The sequence below is a fragment of the Oncorhynchus clarkii genome, chromosome 30 (assembly GCF_045791955.1).
Source record: "Oncorhynchus clarkii lewisi isolate Uvic-CL-2024 chromosome 30, UVic_Ocla_1.0, whole genome shotgun sequence".
NCBI lineage: Eukaryota > Metazoa > Chordata > Actinopteri > Salmoniformes > Salmonidae > Oncorhynchus > Oncorhynchus clarkii.
This window is the reverse complement of record NC_092176.1, coordinates 45131938-45151744: the sequence shown is the minus strand read 5'-3', so window position 1 is coordinate 45151744 and position 19807 is coordinate 45131938. Positions and strand designations below refer to the sequence as shown.

The 19807-nt window shown below is 51.7% G+C and overlaps 1 protein-coding gene across 1 annotated transcript in view; it reads left to right on the top strand.

Moving 5' to 3' along the window:
* LOC139390034 (atrial natriuretic peptide receptor 3-like) overlaps positions 1–19807 on the top strand; it is a 97493-nt gene that overhangs the window by 72549 nt on the left and 5137 nt on the right. The window contains exons 5-6 of the mRNA XM_071137145.1: positions 11766–11860; positions 14748–14868. Of these exons, the coding sequence (XP_070993246.1) occupies positions 11766–11860; positions 14748–14868 (216 nt within the window). The remainder of the gene's footprint in view (positions 1–11765; positions 11861–14747; positions 14869–19807) is intronic.

Below are 19807 nucleotides of genomic sequence, written 5' to 3'. Positions count from 1 at the left end.
TGATAGAGCCTGAGACGCCCAGCCCTGAGAGGGTGGAGGGGAGGATCTGATAGAGCCTGAGACACCCAGCCCTGAGAGGGTGGAGGGGAGGATCTGATAGAGCCTGAGATGCCCAGCCCTGAGAAGTTGGAGAGGAGGATCTGATAGAGCCTGAGACGCCCAGCCCTGAGAGGGTGGAGGGGAGGATCTGATAGAGCCTGAGATGCCCAGCCCTGAGAGGGTGGAGAGGAGGATCTGATAGAGCCTGAGACGCCCAGCCCTGGGAGGGTGGAGAGGAGGATCTGATAGAGCCTGAGACGCCCAGCCCTGAGAGGGTGAAGGCGGAGGATCTGATAGAGCCTGAGACTCCCAGCCCTGAGAGGGTGGAGAGGAGGATCTGATAGAGCCTGAGACACCCAGCCCTGAGAGGGTGGAGAGGAGGATCTGATAGAGCCTTAGACGCCCAGCCCTGAGAGGGTGGAGAGGAGGATCTGATAGAGCCTGAGATGCCCAGCCCTGAGAGGGTGGAGTGGAGGATCTGATAGAGCCTGAGACGCCCAGCCCTGAGAGGGTGGAGAGGAGGATCTGATAGAGCCTGAGACGCCCAGCCCTGAGAGGGTGGAGGGGAGGATCTGATAGAGCCTGAGACGCCCAGCCCTGAGAGGGTGGAGAGGAGGATCTGATAGAGCCTGAGACACCCAGCCCTGAGAGGGTGGAGGGGAGGATCTGATAGAGCCTGAGACACCCAGCCCTGAGAGGGTGGAGGGGAGGATCTGATAGAGCCTGAGATGCCCAGCCCTGAGAGGTTGGAGAGGAGGATCTGATAGAGCCTGAGACGCCCAGCCCTGAGAGGGTGGAGGGGAGGATCTGATAGAGCCTGAGATGCCCAGCCCTGAGAGGGTGGAGAGGAGGATCTGATAGAGCCTGAGACGCCCAGCCCTGGGAGGGTGGAGAGGAGGATCTGATAGAGCCTGAGACGCCCAGCCCTGAGAGGGTGAAGGCGGAGGATCTGATAGAGCCTGAGACGCCCAGCCCTGAGAGGGTGGAGAGGAGGATCTGATAGAGCCTGAGACACCCAGCCCTGAGATGGTGGAGAGGAGGATCTGATAGAGCCTTAGACGCCTAGCCCTGAGAGGGTGGAGAGGAGGATCTGATAGAGCCTGAGATGCCCAGCCCTGAGAGGGTGGAGGGGAGGATCTCATAGAGCCTGAGACGCCCAGCCCTGAGAGGGTGGAGGGGAGGATCTGATAGAGCCTGAGACGCCCAGCCCTGAGAGGGTGGAGGGGAGGATCTGATAGAGCCTGAGACGCCCAGCCCTGAGAGGGTGGAGGAGAGGATCTGATAGAGCCTGAGACGCCCAGCCCTGAGAGGGTGGAGGGGAGGATCTGATAGAGCCTGAGACTCCCAGGCCTGAGACGCCCAGCCCTGAGAGGGTGGAGAGGAGGATCTGATAGAGCCTGAGACGCCCAGCCCTGAGAGGGTGGAGGGGAGGATCTGATAGAGCCTGAGACACCCAGCCCTGAGAGGGTGGAGGGGAGGATCTGATAGAGCCTGAGATGCCCAGCCCTGAGAAGTTGGAGAGGAGGATCTGATAGAGCCTGAGACGCCCAGCCCTGAGAGGGTGGAGGGGAGGATCTGATAGAGCCTGAGATGCCCAGCCCTGAGAGGGTGGAGAGGAGGATCTGATAGAGCCTGAGACGCCCAGCCCTGGGAGGGTGGAGAGGAGGATCTGATAGAGCCTGAGACGCCCAGCCCTGAGAGGGTGAAGGCGGAGGATCTGATAGAGCCTGAGACTCCCAGCCCTGAGAGGGTGGAGAGGAGGATCTGATAGAGCCTGAGACACCCAGCCCTGAGAGGGTGGAGAGGAGGATCTGATAGAGCCTTAGACGCCCAGCCCTGAGAGGGTGGAGAGGAGGATCTGATAGAGCCTGAGATGCCCAGCCCTGAGAGGGTGGAGTGGAGGATCTGATAGAGCCTGAGACGCCCAGCCCTGAGAGGGTGGAGAGGAGGATCTGATAGAGCCTGAGACGCCCAGCCCTGAGAGGGTGGAGGGGAGGATCTGATAGAGCCTGAGACGCCCAGCCCTGAGAGGGTGGAGAGGAGGATCTGATAGAGCCTGAGACACCCAGCCCTGAGAGGGTGGAGGGGAGGATCTGATAGAGCCTGAGACACCCAGCCCTGAGAGGGTGGAGGGGAGGATCTGATAGAGCCTGAGATGCCCAGCCCTGAGAGGTTGGAGAGGAGGATCTGATAGAGCCTGAGACGCCCAGCCCTGAGAGGGTGGAGGGGAGGATCTGATAGAGCCTGAGATGCCCAGCCCTGAGAGGGTGGAGAGGAGGATCTGATAGAGCCTGAGACGCCCAGCCCTGGGAGGGTGGAGAGGAGGATCTGATAGAGCCTGAGACGCCCAGCCCTGAGAGGGTGAAGGCGGAGGATCTGATAGAGCCTGAGACGCCCAGCCCTGAGAGGGTGGAGAGGAGGATCTGATAGAGCCTGAGACACCCAGCCCTGAGATGGTGGAGAGGAGGATCTGATAGAGCCTTAGACGCCTAGCCCTGAGAGGGTGGAGAGGAGGATCTGATAGAGCCTGAGATGCCCAGCCCTGAGAGGGTGGAGGGGAGGATCTCATAGAGCCTGAGACGCCCAGCCCTGAGAGGGTGGAGGGGAGGATCTGATAGAGCCTGAGACGCCCAGCCCTGAGAGGGTGGAGGGGAGGATCTGATAGAGCCTGAGACTCCCAGCCCTGAGAGGGTGGAGGAGAGGATCTGATAGAGCCTGAGACGCCCAGCCCTGAGAGGGTGGAGGGGAGGATCTGATAGAGCCTGAGACTCCCAGGCCTGAGACGCCCAGCCCTGAGAGGGTGGAGAGGAGGATCTGATAGAGCCTGAGACGCCCAGCCCTGAGAGGGTGGAGGGGAGGATCTGATAGAGCCTGAGACGCCCAGCCCTGAGAGGGTGGAGGGGAGGATCTGATAGAGCCTGAGACGCCCAGCCCTGAGAGGGTGGAGGGGAGGATCTGATAGAGCCTGAGACTCCCAGCCCTGAGAGGGTGGAGGGGAGGATCTGATAGAGCCTGAGACGCCCAGCCCTGAGAGGGTGGAGGGGAGGATCTGATAGAGCCTGAGACTCCCAGGCCTGAGACGCCCAGCCCTGAGAGGGTGGAGAGGAGGATCTGATAGAGCCTGAGACACCCAGCCCTGAGAGGGTGGAGGGGAGGATCTGATAGAGCCTGAGACTCCCAGGCCTGAGACGCCCAGCCCTGAGAGGGTGGAGAGGAGGATCTGATAGAGCCTGAGACGCCCAGCCCTGAGAGGGTGGAGGGGAGGATCTGATAGAGCCTGAGACGCCCAGCCCTGAGAGGGTGGAGGGGAGGATATGATAGAGCCTGAGACGCCCAGCCCTGAGAGGGTGGAGGGGAGGATCTGATAGAGCCTGAGACACCAAGCCCTGAGAGGGTGGAGGGGAGGATATGATAGAGCCTGAGATGCCCAGCCCTGAGAGGGTGGAGTTGAGGATCTGATAGAGCCTGAGACGCCCAGCCCTGAGAGGGTGGAGGGGAGGATATGATAGAGCCTGAGACGCCCAGCCCTGAGAGGGTGGAGGGGAGGATCTGATAGAGCCTGAGACGCCCAGCCCTGAGAGGGTGGAGGGGAGGATCTGATAGAGCCTGAGATGCCCAGCCCTGAGAGGTTGGAGAGGAGGATCTGATAGAGCCTGAGACGCCCAGCCCTGAGAGGGTGGAGGGGAGGATCTGATAGAGCCTGAGATGCCCAGCCCTGAGAGGGTGGAGAGGAGGATCTGATAGAGCCTGAGACGCCCAGCCCTGGGAGGGTGGAGAGGAGGATCTGATAGAGCCTGAGACGCCCAGCCCTGAGAGGGTGAAGGCGGAGGATCTGATAGAGCCTGAGACTCCCAGCCCTGAGAGGGTGGAGAGGAGGATCTGATAGAGCCTGAGACACCCAGCCCTGAGAGGGTGGAGAGGAGGATCTGATAGAGCCTTAGACGCCCAGCCCTGAGAGGGTGGAGAGGAGGATCTGATAGAGCCTGAGACGCCCAGCCCTGAGAGGGTGGAGGGGATGATCTCATAGAGCCTGAGACGCCCAGCCCTGAGAGGGTGGCGAGGAGGATCTGATAGAGCCTGAGACGCCCAGCCCTGAGAGGGTGGAGGGGAGGATCTGATAGAGCCTGAGATGCCCAGCCCTGAGAGGGTGGAGAGGAGGATCTGATAGAGCCTGAGACGCCCAGCCCTGAGAGGGTGGAGGGGAGGATCTGATAGAGCCTGAGACGCCCAGCCCTGAGAGGGTGGAGAGGAGGATCTGATAGAGCCTGAGACGCCCAGCCCTGAGAGGGTGGAGAGGAGGATCTGATAGAGCCTGAGACGCCCAGCCCTGACAGGGTGGAGGGGAGGATCTGATAGAGCCTGAGACGCCCAGCCCTGAGAGGGTGGAGAGGAGGATCTGATAGAGCCTGAGATGCCCAGCCCTGAGAAGTTGGAGAGGAGGATCTGATAGAGCCTGAGACGCCCAGCCCTGAGAGGGTGGAGGGGAGGATCTGATAGAGCCTGAAACGCCCAGCCCTGAGAGGGTGGAGGGGAGGATCTGATAGAGCCTGAGACACCCAGCCCTGAGAGGGTGGAGGGGAGGATATGATAGAGCCTGAGATGCCCAGCCCTGAGAGGGTGGAGGGGAGGATCTGATAGAGCCTGAGACGCCCAGCCCTGAGAGGGTGGAGGGGAGGATATGATAGAGCCTGAGACGCCCAGCCCTGAGAGGGTGGAGGGGAGGATCTGATAGAGCCTGAGACGCCCAGCCCTGAGAGGGTGGAGGGGAGGATCTGATAGAGCCTGAGATGCCCAGCCCTGAGAAGTTGGAGAGGAGGATCTGATAGAGCCTGAAACGCCCAGCCCTGAGAGGGTGGAGGGGAGGATCTGATAGAGCCTGAGATGCCCAGCCCTGAGAGGGTGGAGAGGAGGATCTGATAGAGCCTGAGACGCCCAGCCCTGGGAGGGTGGAGAGGAGGATCTGATAGAGCCTGAGACGCCCAGCCCTGAGAGGGTGAAGGCGGAGGATCTGATAGAGCCTGAGACTCCCAGCCCTGAGAGGGTGGAGAGGAGGATCTGATAGAGCCTGAGACACCCAGCCCTGAGAGGGTGGAGAGGAGGATCTGATAGAGCCTTAGACGCCCAGCCCTGAGAGGGTGGAGAGGAGGATCTGATTGAGCCTGAGATGCCCAGCCCTGAGAGGGTGGAGTGGAGGATCTGATAGAGCCTGAGACGCCCAGCCCTGAGAGGGTGGAGAGGAGGATCTGATAGAGCCTGAGACGCCCAGCCCTGAGAGGGTGGAGGGGAGGATCTGACAGAGCCTGAGACGCCCAGCCCTGAGAGGGTGGAGAGGAGGATCTGATAGAGCCTGAGACACCCAGCCCTGAGAGGGTGGAGGGGAGGATCTGATAGAGCCTGAGACACCCAGCCCTGAGAGGGTGGAGGGGAGGATCTGATAGAGCCTGAGATGCCCAGCCCTGAGAGGTTGGAGAGGAGGATCTGATAGAGCCTGAGACGCCCAGCCCTGAGAGGGTGGAGGGGAGGATCTGATAGAGCCTGAGATGCCCAGCCCTGAGAGGGTGGAGAGGAGGATCTGATAGAGCCTGAGACGCCCAGCCCTGGGAGGGTGGAGAGGAGGATCTGATAGAGCCTGAGACGCCCAGCCCTGAGAGGGTGAAGGCGGAGGATCTGATAGAGCCTGAGACGCCCAGCCCTGAGAGGGTGGAGAGGAGGATCTGATAGAGCCTGAGACACCCAGCCCTGAGAGGGTGGAGAGGAGGATCTGATAGAGCCTAGACGCCTAGCCCTGAGAGGGTGGAGAGGAGGATCTGATAGAGCCTGAGATGCCCAGCCCTGAGAGGGTGGAGGGGAGGATCTCATAGAGCCTGAGACGCCCAGCCCTGAGAGGGTGGCGAGGAGGATCTGATAGAGCCTGAGACGCCCAGCCCTGAGAGGGTGGAGGGGAGGATCTGATAGAGCCTGAGACGCCCAGCCCTGAGAGGGTGGAGAAGAGGATCTGATAGAGCCTGAGACGCCCAGCCCTGAGAGGGTGGAGAGGAGGATCTGATAGAGCCTGAGACGCCCAGCCCTGAGAGGGTGGAGGGGAGGATCTGATAGAGCCTGAGACGCCCAGCCCTGAGAGGGTGGAGAGGAGGATCTGATAGAGCCTGAGACACCCAGCCCTGAGAGGGTGGAGGGGAGGATCTGATAGAGCCTGAGACACCCAGCCCTGAGAGGGTGGATGGGAGGATCTGATAGAGCCTGAGACACCCAGCCCTGAGAGGGTGGAGTGGAGGATCTGATAGAGCCTGAGACACCCAGCCCTGAGAGGGTGGAGGGGAGGATCTAATAGAGCCTGAGACACCCAGCCCTGAGAGGGTGGAGAGGAGGATCTGATAGAGCCTGAGACACCCAGCCCTGAGAGGTTGGAGGGGAGGATCTGATAGAGCCTGAGACACCCAGCCCTGAGAGGGTGGAGAGGAGGATCTGATAGAGCCTGAGACACCCAGCCCTGAGAGGGTGGAGAGGAGGATCTGATAGAGCCTTAGTCGCCCAGCCCTGAGATGGTGGAGGGGAGGATCTGATAGAGCCTGAGACACCCAGCCCTGAGAGGGTGGAGAGGAGGATCTGATAGAGCCTGAGACGCCCAGCCCTGAGAGGGTGGAGAGGAGGATCTGATAGAGCCTTAGACGCCCAGCCCTGAGAGGGTGGAGAGGAGGATCTGATAGAGCCTGAGACACCCAGCCCTGAGAGGGTGGAGGGGAGGATCTGATAGAGCCTGAGACACCCAGCCCTGAGAGGGTGGAGGGGAGGATCTGATAGAGCCTGAGATGCCCAGCCCTGAGAGGTTGGAGAGGAGGATCTGATAGAGCCTGAGACGCCCAGCCCTGAGAGGGTGGAGGGGAGGATCTGATAGAGCCTGAGATGCCCAGCCCTGAGAGGGTGGAGAGGAGGATCTGATAGAGCCTGAGACGCCCAGCCCTGGGAGGGTGGAGAGGAGGATCTGATAGAGCCTGAGACGCCCAGCCCTGAGAGGGTGAAGGCGGAGGATCTGATAGAGCCTGAGACGCCCAGCCCTGAGAGGGTGGAGAGGAGGATCTGATAGAGCCTGAGACACCCAGCCCTGAGAGGGTGGAGGTGAGGATCTGATAGAGCCTGAGACACCCAGCCCTGAGAGGGTGGAGGGGAGGATCTGATAGAGCCTGAGACTCCCAGGCCTGAGATGCCCAGCCCTGAGAGGGTGGAGAGGAGGATCTGATAGAGCCTGAGACACCCAGCCCTGAGAGGGTGGAGAGGAGGATCTGATAGAGCCTGAGACACCCAGCCCTGAGAGGGTGGAGGGGAGGATCTGATAGAGCCTGAGACTCCCAGGCCTGAGACGCCCAGCCCTGAGAGGGTGGAGAGGAGGATCTGATAGAGCCTGAGACACCCAGCCCTGAGAGGGTGGAGGGGAGGATCTGATAGAGCCTGAGACGCCCAGCCCTGAGAGGGTGGAGAGGAGGATCTGATAGAGCCTGAGACACCCAGCCCTGAGAGGGTGGTGGGGAGGATCTGATAGAGCCTGAGACGCCCAGCCCTGAGAGGGTGGAGAGTAGGATCTGATAGAGCCTGAGACACACAGCCCTGAGAGGGTGGAGAGGAGGATCTGATAGAGCCTGAGACGCCCAGCCCTGAGAGGGTGGAGAGGAGGATCTGATAGAGCCTGAGACACCCAGCCCTGAGAGGGTGGAGAGGAGGATCTGATAGAGCCTGAGACGCCCAGCCCTGAGAGGGTGGAGAGGAGGATCTGATAGAGCCTGAGACACCCAGCCCTGAGAGGGTGGAGAGGAGAATCTGATAGAGCCTGAGACGCCCAGCCCTGAGAGGGTGGAGAGGAGGATCTGATAGAGCCTGAGACACCCAGCCCTGAGAGGGTGGAGAGGAGGATCTGATAGAGCCTGAGACGCCCAGCCCTGAGAGGGTGGAGAGGAGGATCTGATAGAGCCTGAGACGCCCAGCCCTGAGAGGGTGGAGAGGAGGATCTGATAGAGCCTGAGACGCCCAGCCCTGAGAGGGTGGAGAGGAGGATCTCATAGAGCCTGAGACGCCCAGCCCTGAGAGGGTGGAGGGGAGGATCTGATAGAGCCTAAGACACCCAGCCCTGAGAGGGTGGAGGGGAGGATCTGATAGAGCCTGAGACGCCCAGCCCTGAGAGGGTGGAGAGGAGGATCTGATAGAGCCTGAGACGCCCAGCCCTGAGAGGGTGGAGGGGATGATCTGATAGAGCCTGAGACGCCCTACCCTGAGAGGGTGGAGAAGAGGATCTGATAGAGCCTGAGACACCCAGCCCTGAGAGGGTGGAGAGTAGGATCTGATAGAGCCTGAGACGCCCAGCCCTGAGAGGGTGGAGGGGAGGATCTGATAGAGCCTGAGGCGCCCAGCCCTGAGAGGGTGGAGAGGAGGATCTGATAGAGCCTGAGACGCCCAGCCCTGAGAGGGTGGAGGGGAGGATCTGATAGAGCCTGAAACGCCCAGCCCTGAGAGGGTGGAGAAGAGGATCTGATAGAGCCTGAGACGCCCAGCCCTGAGAGGGTGGAGGGGAGGATCTGATAGAGCCTGAGACGCCCAGCCCTGAGAGGGTGGAGAGGAGGATCTGATAGAGCCTGAGACACCCAGCCCTGAGAGGGTGGAGGGGAGGATCTGATAGAGCCTGAGACGCCCAGCCCTGAGAGGGTGGAGAGGAGGATCTGATAGAGCCTGAGACACCCAGCCCTGAGAGGTTGGAGAGGAGGATCTGATAGAGCCTGAGACGCCCAGCCCTGAGAGGGTGGAGGGGAGGATCTGATAGAGCCTGAGACGCCCAGCCCTGAGAGGGTGGAGAGGAGGATCTGATAGAGCCTGAGACGCCCAGCCCTGAGAGAGTGGAGAGGAGGATCTGATAGAGCCTGAGACGCCCAGCCCTGAGAGGGTGGAGAGGAGGATATGATAGAGACTGAGACGCCCAGACCTGATAGGTTTGGTGGAGGATCTGATGGTTCATGGATGAGTTGATGAGGGACGTGAGGAATGGAAGAAGATCTCCAGAGCTGTAGAAGGGACGAGGGGATGGGGTTGAGCGAACAGGTTGTCGGGCGGCCAGACCTCACTACTCATAAGGATTTAATCTGGAGAGAGAGGGTAGAAAGAGGTCAAGGCGTAGGGTAGTTCTGTGTGAGTGGGACCTGTGGACTCAATAGGCTGAGTGAATGAGTGGGACCAGTGGACTCAATAGGCTGAGTGAATGAGTGGGACCAGTGGAATCAATAGGCTGAGTGAATGAGTGGGACCAGTGGACTCAATAGGCTGAGTGAATGAGTGGGACCAGTGGACTCAATAGGCTGAGTGAATGAGGGGGACCAGTGGACTCAATAGGCTGAGTGAATGAGTGGGACCAGTGGACTCAATAGGCTGAGTGAATGAATGGGACCAGTGGACTCAATAGGCTGAGTGAATGAGGGGGACCAGTGGACTCAATAGGCTGAGTGAATGAGTGGACTCAATAGGCTGAGTGAATGAGTAGTGGATGTCGTCAACCTGTTTTTCAAAGTTTTTGACAAAGTTGTCCTCAGAGAGGGAGGAAGGGGGGGGGGGGGAGATTAAGGAGGGAGGAGAAGGTGGAAAAGAGTTTCCTACATTTAGAGGCAGAAGCTTGATATTTAGAGTGATAGAAAGAGGCTATAACAGTGGATACAGAGGAAGAGGAGGGAGTGAAAGGATGAAAAGGCCTCCGGAAGTTTATTTTCCCTCCATTATCGCTCAGCTGCCCGCAGCCCTATTCTGTAAGCTCGTAATGACCTCACTGAACTAATTGCTAATTGCTAATTGCCTAGCATAGGTGGAGAGCACACCTCCCTCTACTAATTGCTAATTGCCTAGCATAGGTGGAGAGCACACCTCCCTCTACTAATTGCTAATTGCCTAGCATAGGTGGAGAGCACACCCCCCTCTACTAATTGCTAATTGCCTAGCATAGGTGGAGAGCACACCTCCCTCTACTAATTGCTGATTGCCTAGCATAGGTGGAGAGCACACCTCCCTCTACTAATTGCTGATTGCCTAGCATAGGTGGAGAGCACACCTCCCTCTACTAATTGCTGATTGCCTATGAGAGTGAAACAAATCACAAATGGCCCTCCCCTTTGATCCTGGTTCCTTTGATCCTGGTTGATGTGTCAACAACTATCTGCAAGTTATGAGCAGGCAGCAGTTCACACACCAAGTAGGCTGCTACAGAGCCCTGTCCATTCACCACTACAGACCCCTGTCTCTTCACCACTACAGACCCCTGTCTCTTCACCACTACAGACCCCTGTCTCTTCACCACTACAGACCCCTGTCTATTCACCACTACAGACCCCTGTCTCTTCACCACTACAGACCCCTGTCTATTCACCACTACAGACCCCTGTCTATTCACCACTACAGACCCCTGTCTATTCACCACTACAGACCCCTGTCTATTCACCACTACAGACCCCTGTCCATTCACCACTACAGACCCCTGTCTCTTCACCACTACAGACCCCTGTCTCTTCACCACTACAGACCCCTGTCTATTCACCACTACAGACCCCTGTCTATTCACCACTACAGACCCCTGTCTCTTCACCACTACAGACCCCTGTCTCTTCACCACTACAGACCCCTGTCTCTTCACCACTACAGACCCCTGTCTCTTCACCACTACAGACCCCTGTCTCTTCACCACTACAGACCCCTGTCTATTCACCACTACAGCCCCCTGTCTCTTCACCACTACAGACCCCTGTCTCTTCACCACTACAGACCCCTGTCTATTCACCACTACAGACCCCTGTCTCTTCACCACTACAGACCCCTGTCTCTTCACCACTACAGACCCCTGTCTCTTCACCACTACAGACCCCTGTCTATTCACCACTACAGACCCCTGTCTCTTCACCACTACAGACCCCTGTCTATTCACCACTACAGACCCCTGTCTATTCACCACTACAGACCCCTGTCTATTCACCACTACAGACCCCTGTCTATTCACCACTACAGACCCCTGTCCATTCACCACTACAGACCCCTGTCTCTTCACCACTACAGACCCCTGTCTCTTCACCACTACAGACCCCTGTCTATTCACCACTACAGACCCCTGTCTCTTCACCACTACAGACCCCTGTCTCTTCACCACTACAGACCCCTGTCTATTCACCACTACAGACCCCTGTCTCTTCACCATACGTCCTCTGTACACCCAACAAACAGTATGGTGACAGACTCCAGTTGCAGAATAATGTCCTCCAGATAACTCCAGTTAAAGTCTTAAAGGAATGAGGCAGAGTCAACACGGAGAACAAGACCTTTCATCTGCTGTGATTAGAGTCCCCGTTACAGAACGGATGTCCCCTCTCGCCAAACTGGTTAAAAAGCCAATGCATTGCCAGCTCTCAACGTGAAGTAACAGTGTTTTGTTCAGCAGGAATCGTCAAGAACAGGGTCATATTTTCTTGTTAAAATAAATAATATGTTAAAAATGCCAACAATTTTTGGGAACACAGCCGTAGGGATGAAATTACAAATCTTGGAGGGCCTGCCAACACAAACGGCGGGAGGAGAGATGGGATTTCCTGTTATATTGGCCGGTGCTGGAATTTCTCCACTCCGCTCTCTGCTCTCTGTTTTCCTTGGAATGTTGGGCTCTTGCTAATTAATTCTACCATTCTTTGCATGCCGCTGGTCCTCTGGTCGCTGGGCAGGCATCGCAGGCCAGGTGTCTATGGACTTCAACGGAGACAGATACGGAGACTTCTCTGTGATGAGCATGACAAACACAGAGGCAGGCACCTATGAGGTAAGAACAAAACCTAACACCAACCCTCCTACATCAGGGCCCTTATTCAGTAAGCATCTGAGAGTGGTGTCCACGTCGACGGGACAGTCGTGGAGAGGGTAGTAAGTTTTAAGTTCCTCGGCGTACACATCACGGACAAACTGAATTGGTCCACCCACACAGACAACGTCGTGAAGAAGGCGCAGCAGCGCCTCTTCAACCTCAGGAGGCTGAAGAAATTTGGCTTGTCACCAAAAGCACTCACAAACTTCTACAGATGCACAATCGAGAGCATCCTGTCGGGCTGTATCACCGCCTGGTACGGCAACTGCTCCGCCCACAACCGTAAGGCTCTCCAGAGGGTAGTGAGGTCTGCACAACGCATCACCGGGGGAAAACTACCTGCCCTCCAGGACACCTACACCCCCCGATGTCACAGGAAGGCCATAAAGATCATCAAGGACAACAACCACCCGAGCCACTGCCTGTTCACCCCGCTATCATCCAGAAGGTGAGGTCAGTACAGGTGCATCAAAGCTGGGACCGAGACACTGAAAAACAGCTTCTATCTCAAGGCCATCAGACTGTTAAACAGCCACCACTAACATTGAGTGTCAGCTGCCAACACACTGACTCAACTCCAGCCACTTTAATAATGAAAATTGATGTAATAAATGTATCACTAGCCACTTTAAACAATGCCACTTAATATAATGTTTACATACCCAACATTACTCATCTCATATGTATACGTATATACTGTACTCTATACCATCTACTGCATCTGTATGTAATAAATGTATCACTAGCCACTTTAAACAATGCTACCTAATATAATGTTTACATACCCTACATTATTCATCTCATATGTATACGTATATACTGTACTCTATATCATCTACTGCATCTTTATGTAATACATGTATCACTAGCCACTTTAACTATGCCACTTTGTTTACATACTCATCTCATATGTATATACTGTACTCTATACCATCTACTGCATCTTGCCTATGCCGCTCTGTACCATCACTCATTCATATATCTTTATGTACATATTATCCTTGTATAAGGTAGTAGTTGTGGGATTGTTAGGTTAGATTACTCGTTGGTTATTACTGCATTGTCGGAACTAGAAGCACAAGCATTTCGCTACACTCGCATTAATCAAATCAAATCAAATCAAATTTATTTATATAGCCCTTCGTACATCAGCTGATATCTCAAAGTGCTGTACAGAAACCCAGCCTAAAACCCCAAACAGCAAGCAATGCAGGTGTAGAAGCATCTGCTAACCATGTGTATGTGACCATTAACATCTGCTAACCATGTGACCATTAACATCTGCTAACCATGTGTATGTGACAAATAACATTGGATTTGTTCTAGGATCAGGTCACAAAGAGTCTCAGTAGGAGTACTGATCTAGGATCAGGTCATACAGAGTCTCAGTAGGAGTGGTGATCTAGGATCAGATCATAGTCTCAGTAGGAGTGGTGATCTAGGATCAGGACATAGTCTCAGTAGGAGTGGTGATCTAGGATCAGATCATAGTCTCAGTAGGAGTGGTGATCTAGGATCAGGTCATACAGAGTCTCAGTAGGAGTGGTGATCTAGGATCAGATCATAGTCTCAGTAGGAGTGGTGATCTAGGATCAGATCATAGTCTCAGTAGGAGTGGTGATCTAGGATCAGGTCATAAGGAGTCTCAGTAGGAGTGGTGATCTAGGATCAGGTCATAGTCTCAGTAGGAGTGCTGATCTAGGATCAGATCATAGTCTCAGTAGGAGTGGTGATCTAGGATCAGATCATAGTCTCAGTAGGAGTGGTGATCTAGGATCAGGTCATAAAGAGTCTCAGTAGGAGTGGTGATCTAGGATCAGGACATAGTCTCAGTAGGAGTGGTGATCTAGGATCAGGTCATACAGAGTCTCAGTAGGAGTGGTGATCTATGATCAGGTCATACAGAGTCTCAGTAGGAGTGGTGATCTATGATCAGGACATAGTCTCAGTAGGAGTGCTGATCTAGGATCAGGACATAGTCTCAGTAGGAGTGCTGATCTAGGATCAGGACATAGTCTCAGTAGGAGTGGTGATCTAGGATCAGGACATAGTCTCAGTAGGAGTGCTGATCTAGGATCAGGTCACAAAGAGTCTCAGTAGGAGTGCTGATCTAGGATCAGGTCATAGTCTCAGTAGGAGTGCTGATCTAGGATCAGGTCCCCTCTGTCCATGTTATCTTATTCATAATTATGTAAAAAGCCAAACTGACCCTGTATCAGCGCTCCTACTACCTATGATGTAAGAAGAAAACCTTCCACCGCAGATAACATCCAACCTAATCCTGTAACCTCTAGCATCGCTAGTGATCAGGTGTTTGTTTTTAGATGGCACAAATCTTTCTCAACGGACTGTATAAATGGTATAGAATGCCAAACGGCTGTTCAAATGCCCCCTTCTAAATGGCGCTCGTAAAGGACTGTACAGCTTCCATACAATGCTATCTGCTATCTGACTTGTCAAATGCCCCCTTCTAAATGACGTTCGTAAAGGACTGTACAGCTTCCATACAATGCTATCTGCTATCTGGCTTGTCAAATACCCCGTTCTAAATGACGTTCGTAAAGGACTGTACAGCTTCCATAGAATGCTCTCTGGTTTGTCAAATGCCCCCTTCTAAATGACGTTCGTAAAGGACTGTACAGCTTCCATACAATGTTATCTGCTATCTGACTTGTCAAATGCCCCCTTCTAAATGACGTTCGTAAAGGACTGTACAGCTTCCATAGAATACTCTCTGGCTTGTCAAATGCCCCCTTCTCCTCCTAGTTGTCCTTTTCTAGTACTTCTCAATATGTGGGCCCTATTTGAGATTGACGGCAGTTGTTTCCCTTGTGTGTGTTCTCAGACGGTGTGTAACTACTATGGTGTGAAGGAGAGTTTCCAGATGCTTCCGGGGTTCAAGCCTGACCACTTCACCCTGAGAGGACTACACAGAGTCTCCCACGCAGACCTGCCAGACAAATCATGTAAATTATCACTAATGATCTGTAATATATCTGTTATATCTGTCTGTCTGCACCACACGCCAACAAACACAACTCCTCCCTCTGCCTCTGGCGCTCTAACCCTGTTTATACCTGCCGTTTAAATGCACCTTTTTTTTCTGATCTTGTCCACATTCTGATTGCGATCAGGTCTTCGCGACTAGCTCCAGAGGTAGGCAGGCATGCATTGTGTCTGGATAACCATCAACTGTAAACGGATACGGATGATCAATTAAATCATTATTACACCTACCTCTAATATCTACGACAGGTACCACCATTGACAGTAATTGTGTTCAAATAAAATGCATTCATACAATATTTTGAAAGAATATACAAAGAGTTCATTTCCCCAAATCTATATATCCATTTTCAGAAATGTTGGTAAATTTGCTTTTATTGTTTATTAAAGAAGTTATAAAATACGTTTAAAAAAAAAATATCTAATCAAGGGGTTGTTCAACGACATATACGTATTTATTTCTTTGAAATCTTTCGTTTCAGACGGACAAATAATATATATATATTTTTTTTTTGTAAAATATATATATCCGCCTCTCTCTCAGATAAATATAATACCGCCAGGGTTTCCACTGTCAAATGGAACAAATAACGTCACATTATTACTTTATTATTATTATTATTATTTATTATTCATTTATTATTCATTTATTATTATTATGTATTATTACTTTATTATTATTATTATTATTTATTATTCATTTATTATTATTATGTATTATTACTTTATTATTATTTAGTATTTATTTATTATTACTTTATTATTATTATTTAGTATTTATTTATTATTACTTTATTATTATTATTTATTATTACTTTATTATTGTTATTATTTATCAGACGATATACAGTGGGGCAAAAAAGTATTTAGTCAGCCACCAATTGTGCAAGTTCTCCCACTTAAAAAGATGAGAGAGGCCTATAATTTTCATCATACGTACACTTCAACTATGACAGACAAAATTAGAAAAAAAATCCAGAAAATCACATTGTAGGATCTTTAATGAATTTATTTGCAAATTATGGTGGAAAATAAGTATTTGGTCAAACAAGTAAGATTTCTGGCTCTCACAGACCTGTAACTTCTTCTTTAAGAGGCTCCTCTGTCCTCCACTCGTTACCTGTATTAATGGCACCTGTTTGAACTTGTTATCAGTATAAAAAACACCTGTCCACAACCTCAAACAGTCACACTCCAAACTTCACTATGGCCAAGACCAAAGAGCTGTCAAAGGACACCAGAAACAAAATTGTAGACCTGCACCAGGCTGGGAAGACTGAATCTGCAATTGGTAAGCAGCTTGGTTTGAAGAAATCAACTGTGGGAGCAATTATTAGGAAATGGAAGACATACAAGACCACTGATAATCTCCCTAGATTTGGGGCTCCACGCAAGATCTCACCCCGTGGGGTCAAAATTATCACAAGAACGGTGAGCAAAAATCCCAAAACCACACGGGGGGACCTAGTGAATGACCTGCAGAGAGCTGGGACCAAAGTAACAAAGCCTACCATCAGTAACACACTAAGTCGCCAGGGACTCAAATCCTGCAGTGCCAGACGTGTCCCCCTGCTTTAGCCAGTACATGTCCAGGCCTGTCTGAAGTGAGCAATTGGATGATCCAGAAGAAGATTGGGAGAATGTCATATGGTCAGATGAAACCAAAATAAAAAATTTTGGTAAAAACTCAACTCGTCGTGTTTGGAGGACAAAGAATGCTGAGTTGCATTCAAAGAACACCAAACCTACTGTGAAGCATGGGAGTGGAAACATCATGCTTTGGGGCTGTTTTTCTGCAAAAGGACCAGGACGACTGATCCGTGTAAAGGAAAGAATGAATGGGGCCATGTATCGTGATATTTTGAGTGAAAACCTCCTTCCATCAGCAAGAGCATTGAAGATGAAACGTGGCTGGGTTTTTCAGCTTGACAATGATCCCAAACACAACGAAGGAGGGGCTTCGTAAGAAGCATTTCAAGGTCCTGGAGTGGCCTAGCCAGTCTCCAGATCTCAACCCCATAGAAAATCTTTGGAGGGAGTTGAAAGTCCGTGTTGCCCATCAACAGCCCCAAAACATAATTGCTCTAGAGGAGATCTGCATGGAGGAATGGGCCAAAATACCAGCAACAGTGTGTGAAAACCTTGTGAAGACTTACAGAAAATGATTGACCTCTGTCATTGCCAACAAAGGGTATATAACAAAGTATTGAGATCAACTTTTGATATTGACCAAATACTTATATTCCACCATAATTTGCAAATAAATTCATTAAAGATCCTACAATGTGATTTTCTGGATTTTTTTTGGGGGCACCTTTCCTCCCAGTTCTCTGCTGCCAGTGACTGGAACGAATTGCAAAAATCGCTGAAGGTGGAGACTTATATCCCTCACCAACTTTAAACATCAACTATCTGATCAGCTAACCGATCGCTGCAGCTGCACATAGTCCATCTGTAAATAGCCCACCCAATCTACCTCATCCCCATATTGTTTTTATTTACTTTTCTGCTCTTTTGCACACCAGCATCTCGACTTGAACATCACCATCTGCTCATTTATCCCTCCAGTGTTAATCTGCTAAATTGTAATTACTTTGATACTATTGGCCTATTTATTGCCTTACCTCCTCACGCCATTTGCACACACTGTATATAGACTTTTTTCCCCCTATTGTGTTATTGACTGTACGCTTGTTTATTCCATGTGTAACTCTGTGTTGATGTTTGTGTCGCACTGCTTTGCTTTATCTTGGCCAGGTCGCAGTTATAAATGAGAACTTGTTCTCAACTGGCCTACCTGGTTAAATAAAGGTGAAATAAAAAAAATATAAAAAATGGTGGATATACTGTACGAACCCAGGTGGGTATACTGTAGTAACCCAAGTGGATATACTGTAGTACTGTAGTAACCCGAGTGGGTATACTGTACGAACCCAGATGGATATACTGTAGGACCCCAGGTGGGTATACTGTAGTACTGTAGTAACCCAGGTGGGTATACTGTACGAACCCAGGTGGGTGTACTATAGTAACCCAGGTGGATATACTGTAGTAACCCAGGTGGGTATACTGTACGAACCCAGGTGGATATACTGTAGGACCCCAGGTGGATATACTGTAGCAACCCAGGTGGGTATACTGTAGTACTGTACGAACCCAGGTGGGTATACTGTAGTACTGTATTAACCCAGGTGGATATACTGTAGTAACCCAGGTGGGTATACTGTAGTACTGTACGAACCCAGGTAGGTATACTGTAGTAACCCAGGTGGATATACTGTAGTAACCCAGGTGGGTATACTGTAGTACTGTACGAACCCAGGTAGGTATACTGTAGTACTGTATTAACCCAGGTGGGTATACTGTAGTAACCCAGGTGGATATACTGTAGTAACCCAGGTGGGTATACTGTAGTAACCCAGGTGGGTATACTGTAGTAACCCAGGTGGATATACTGTAGTACTGTAGTTACCCAGGTGGCTATACTGTACGAACCCAGGTGGATATACTGTAGTACTGTAGTAACCCAGGTTGATATACTGTAGTACTGTAGTAACCCAGGTTGATATACTGTAGTACTGTAGTAACCCAGGTGGATATACTGTAGTACTGTAGTATCCCAGGTGGATATACTGTAGTAACCCAGGTGGATATACTGTAGTAACCCAGGTTGATATACTGTAGTACTGTAGTAACCCAGGTGGATATACTGTAGTACTGTAGTATCCCAGGTGGGTATACTGTAGTAACCCAGGTGGGTATACTGTAGTAACCCAGGTTGATATACTGTAGTACTGTAGTAACCCAGGTTGATATACTGTAGTACTGTAGTAACCCAGGTTGATATACTGTAGTACTGTAGTAACCCAGGTGGATGTGCTGTAGTACTGTAGTAACCCAGGTGGGTATACTGTAGTACTGTAGTAACCCAGGTGGGTATACTGTATTACTGTAGTAACCCAGGTGGGTATACTGTAGTACTGTAGTAACCCAGGTGGATATACTGTGGTACTGTAGTAACCCAGGTGGATATACTGTAGTACTGTAGTAACCCAGGTGGATATACTGTAGTACTGTAGTAACCCAGGTGGATATACTGTAGTACTGTAGTAACCCAGGTGGATATACTGTAGTACTGTAGTAACCCAGGTGGATATACTGTAGTACTGTAGTAACCCAGGTGGATATACTGTAGTACTGTACGAACCCAGGTGGATATACTGTAGTAACCCAGGTGGCTATACTGTACGAACCCAGGTGGGTATACTGTAGTACTGTAGTAACCCAGGTGGGTATACTGTAGTAACCCAGGTGGATATACTGTAGTACTGTACGAACCCAGGTGGGTATACTGTAGTACTGTAGTTACCCAGGTTGCTATACTGTACGAACCCAGGTGGGTATACTGTAGTACTGTAGTAACCCAGGTGGATATACTGTAGTAACCCAGGTGGGTATACTGTAGTAACCCAGGTGGGTATACTGTAGTAACCCAGGTGGGTGTACTGTAGTACTGTAGTAACCCAGGTGGATATACTGTAGTACTGTAGTTACCCAGGTTGCTATACTGTACGAACCCAGGTGGGTATACTGTAGTACTGTAGTAACCCAGGTGGATATACTGTAGTAACCCAGGTGGGTATACTGTAGTAACCCAGGTGGGTATACTGTAGTAACCCAGGTGGGTGTACTGTAGTACTGTAGTAACCCAGGTGGATATACTGTAGTACTGTAGTAACCCAGGTGGATATACTGTAGTACTGTAGTAACCCAGGTGGATATACTGTAGTACTGTAGGAACCCAGTTGGCTATACTGTACGAACCCAGGTGGATATACTGTAGTACTGTAGTAACCCAGGTTGATATACTGTAGTACTGTAGTAACCCAGGTTGATATA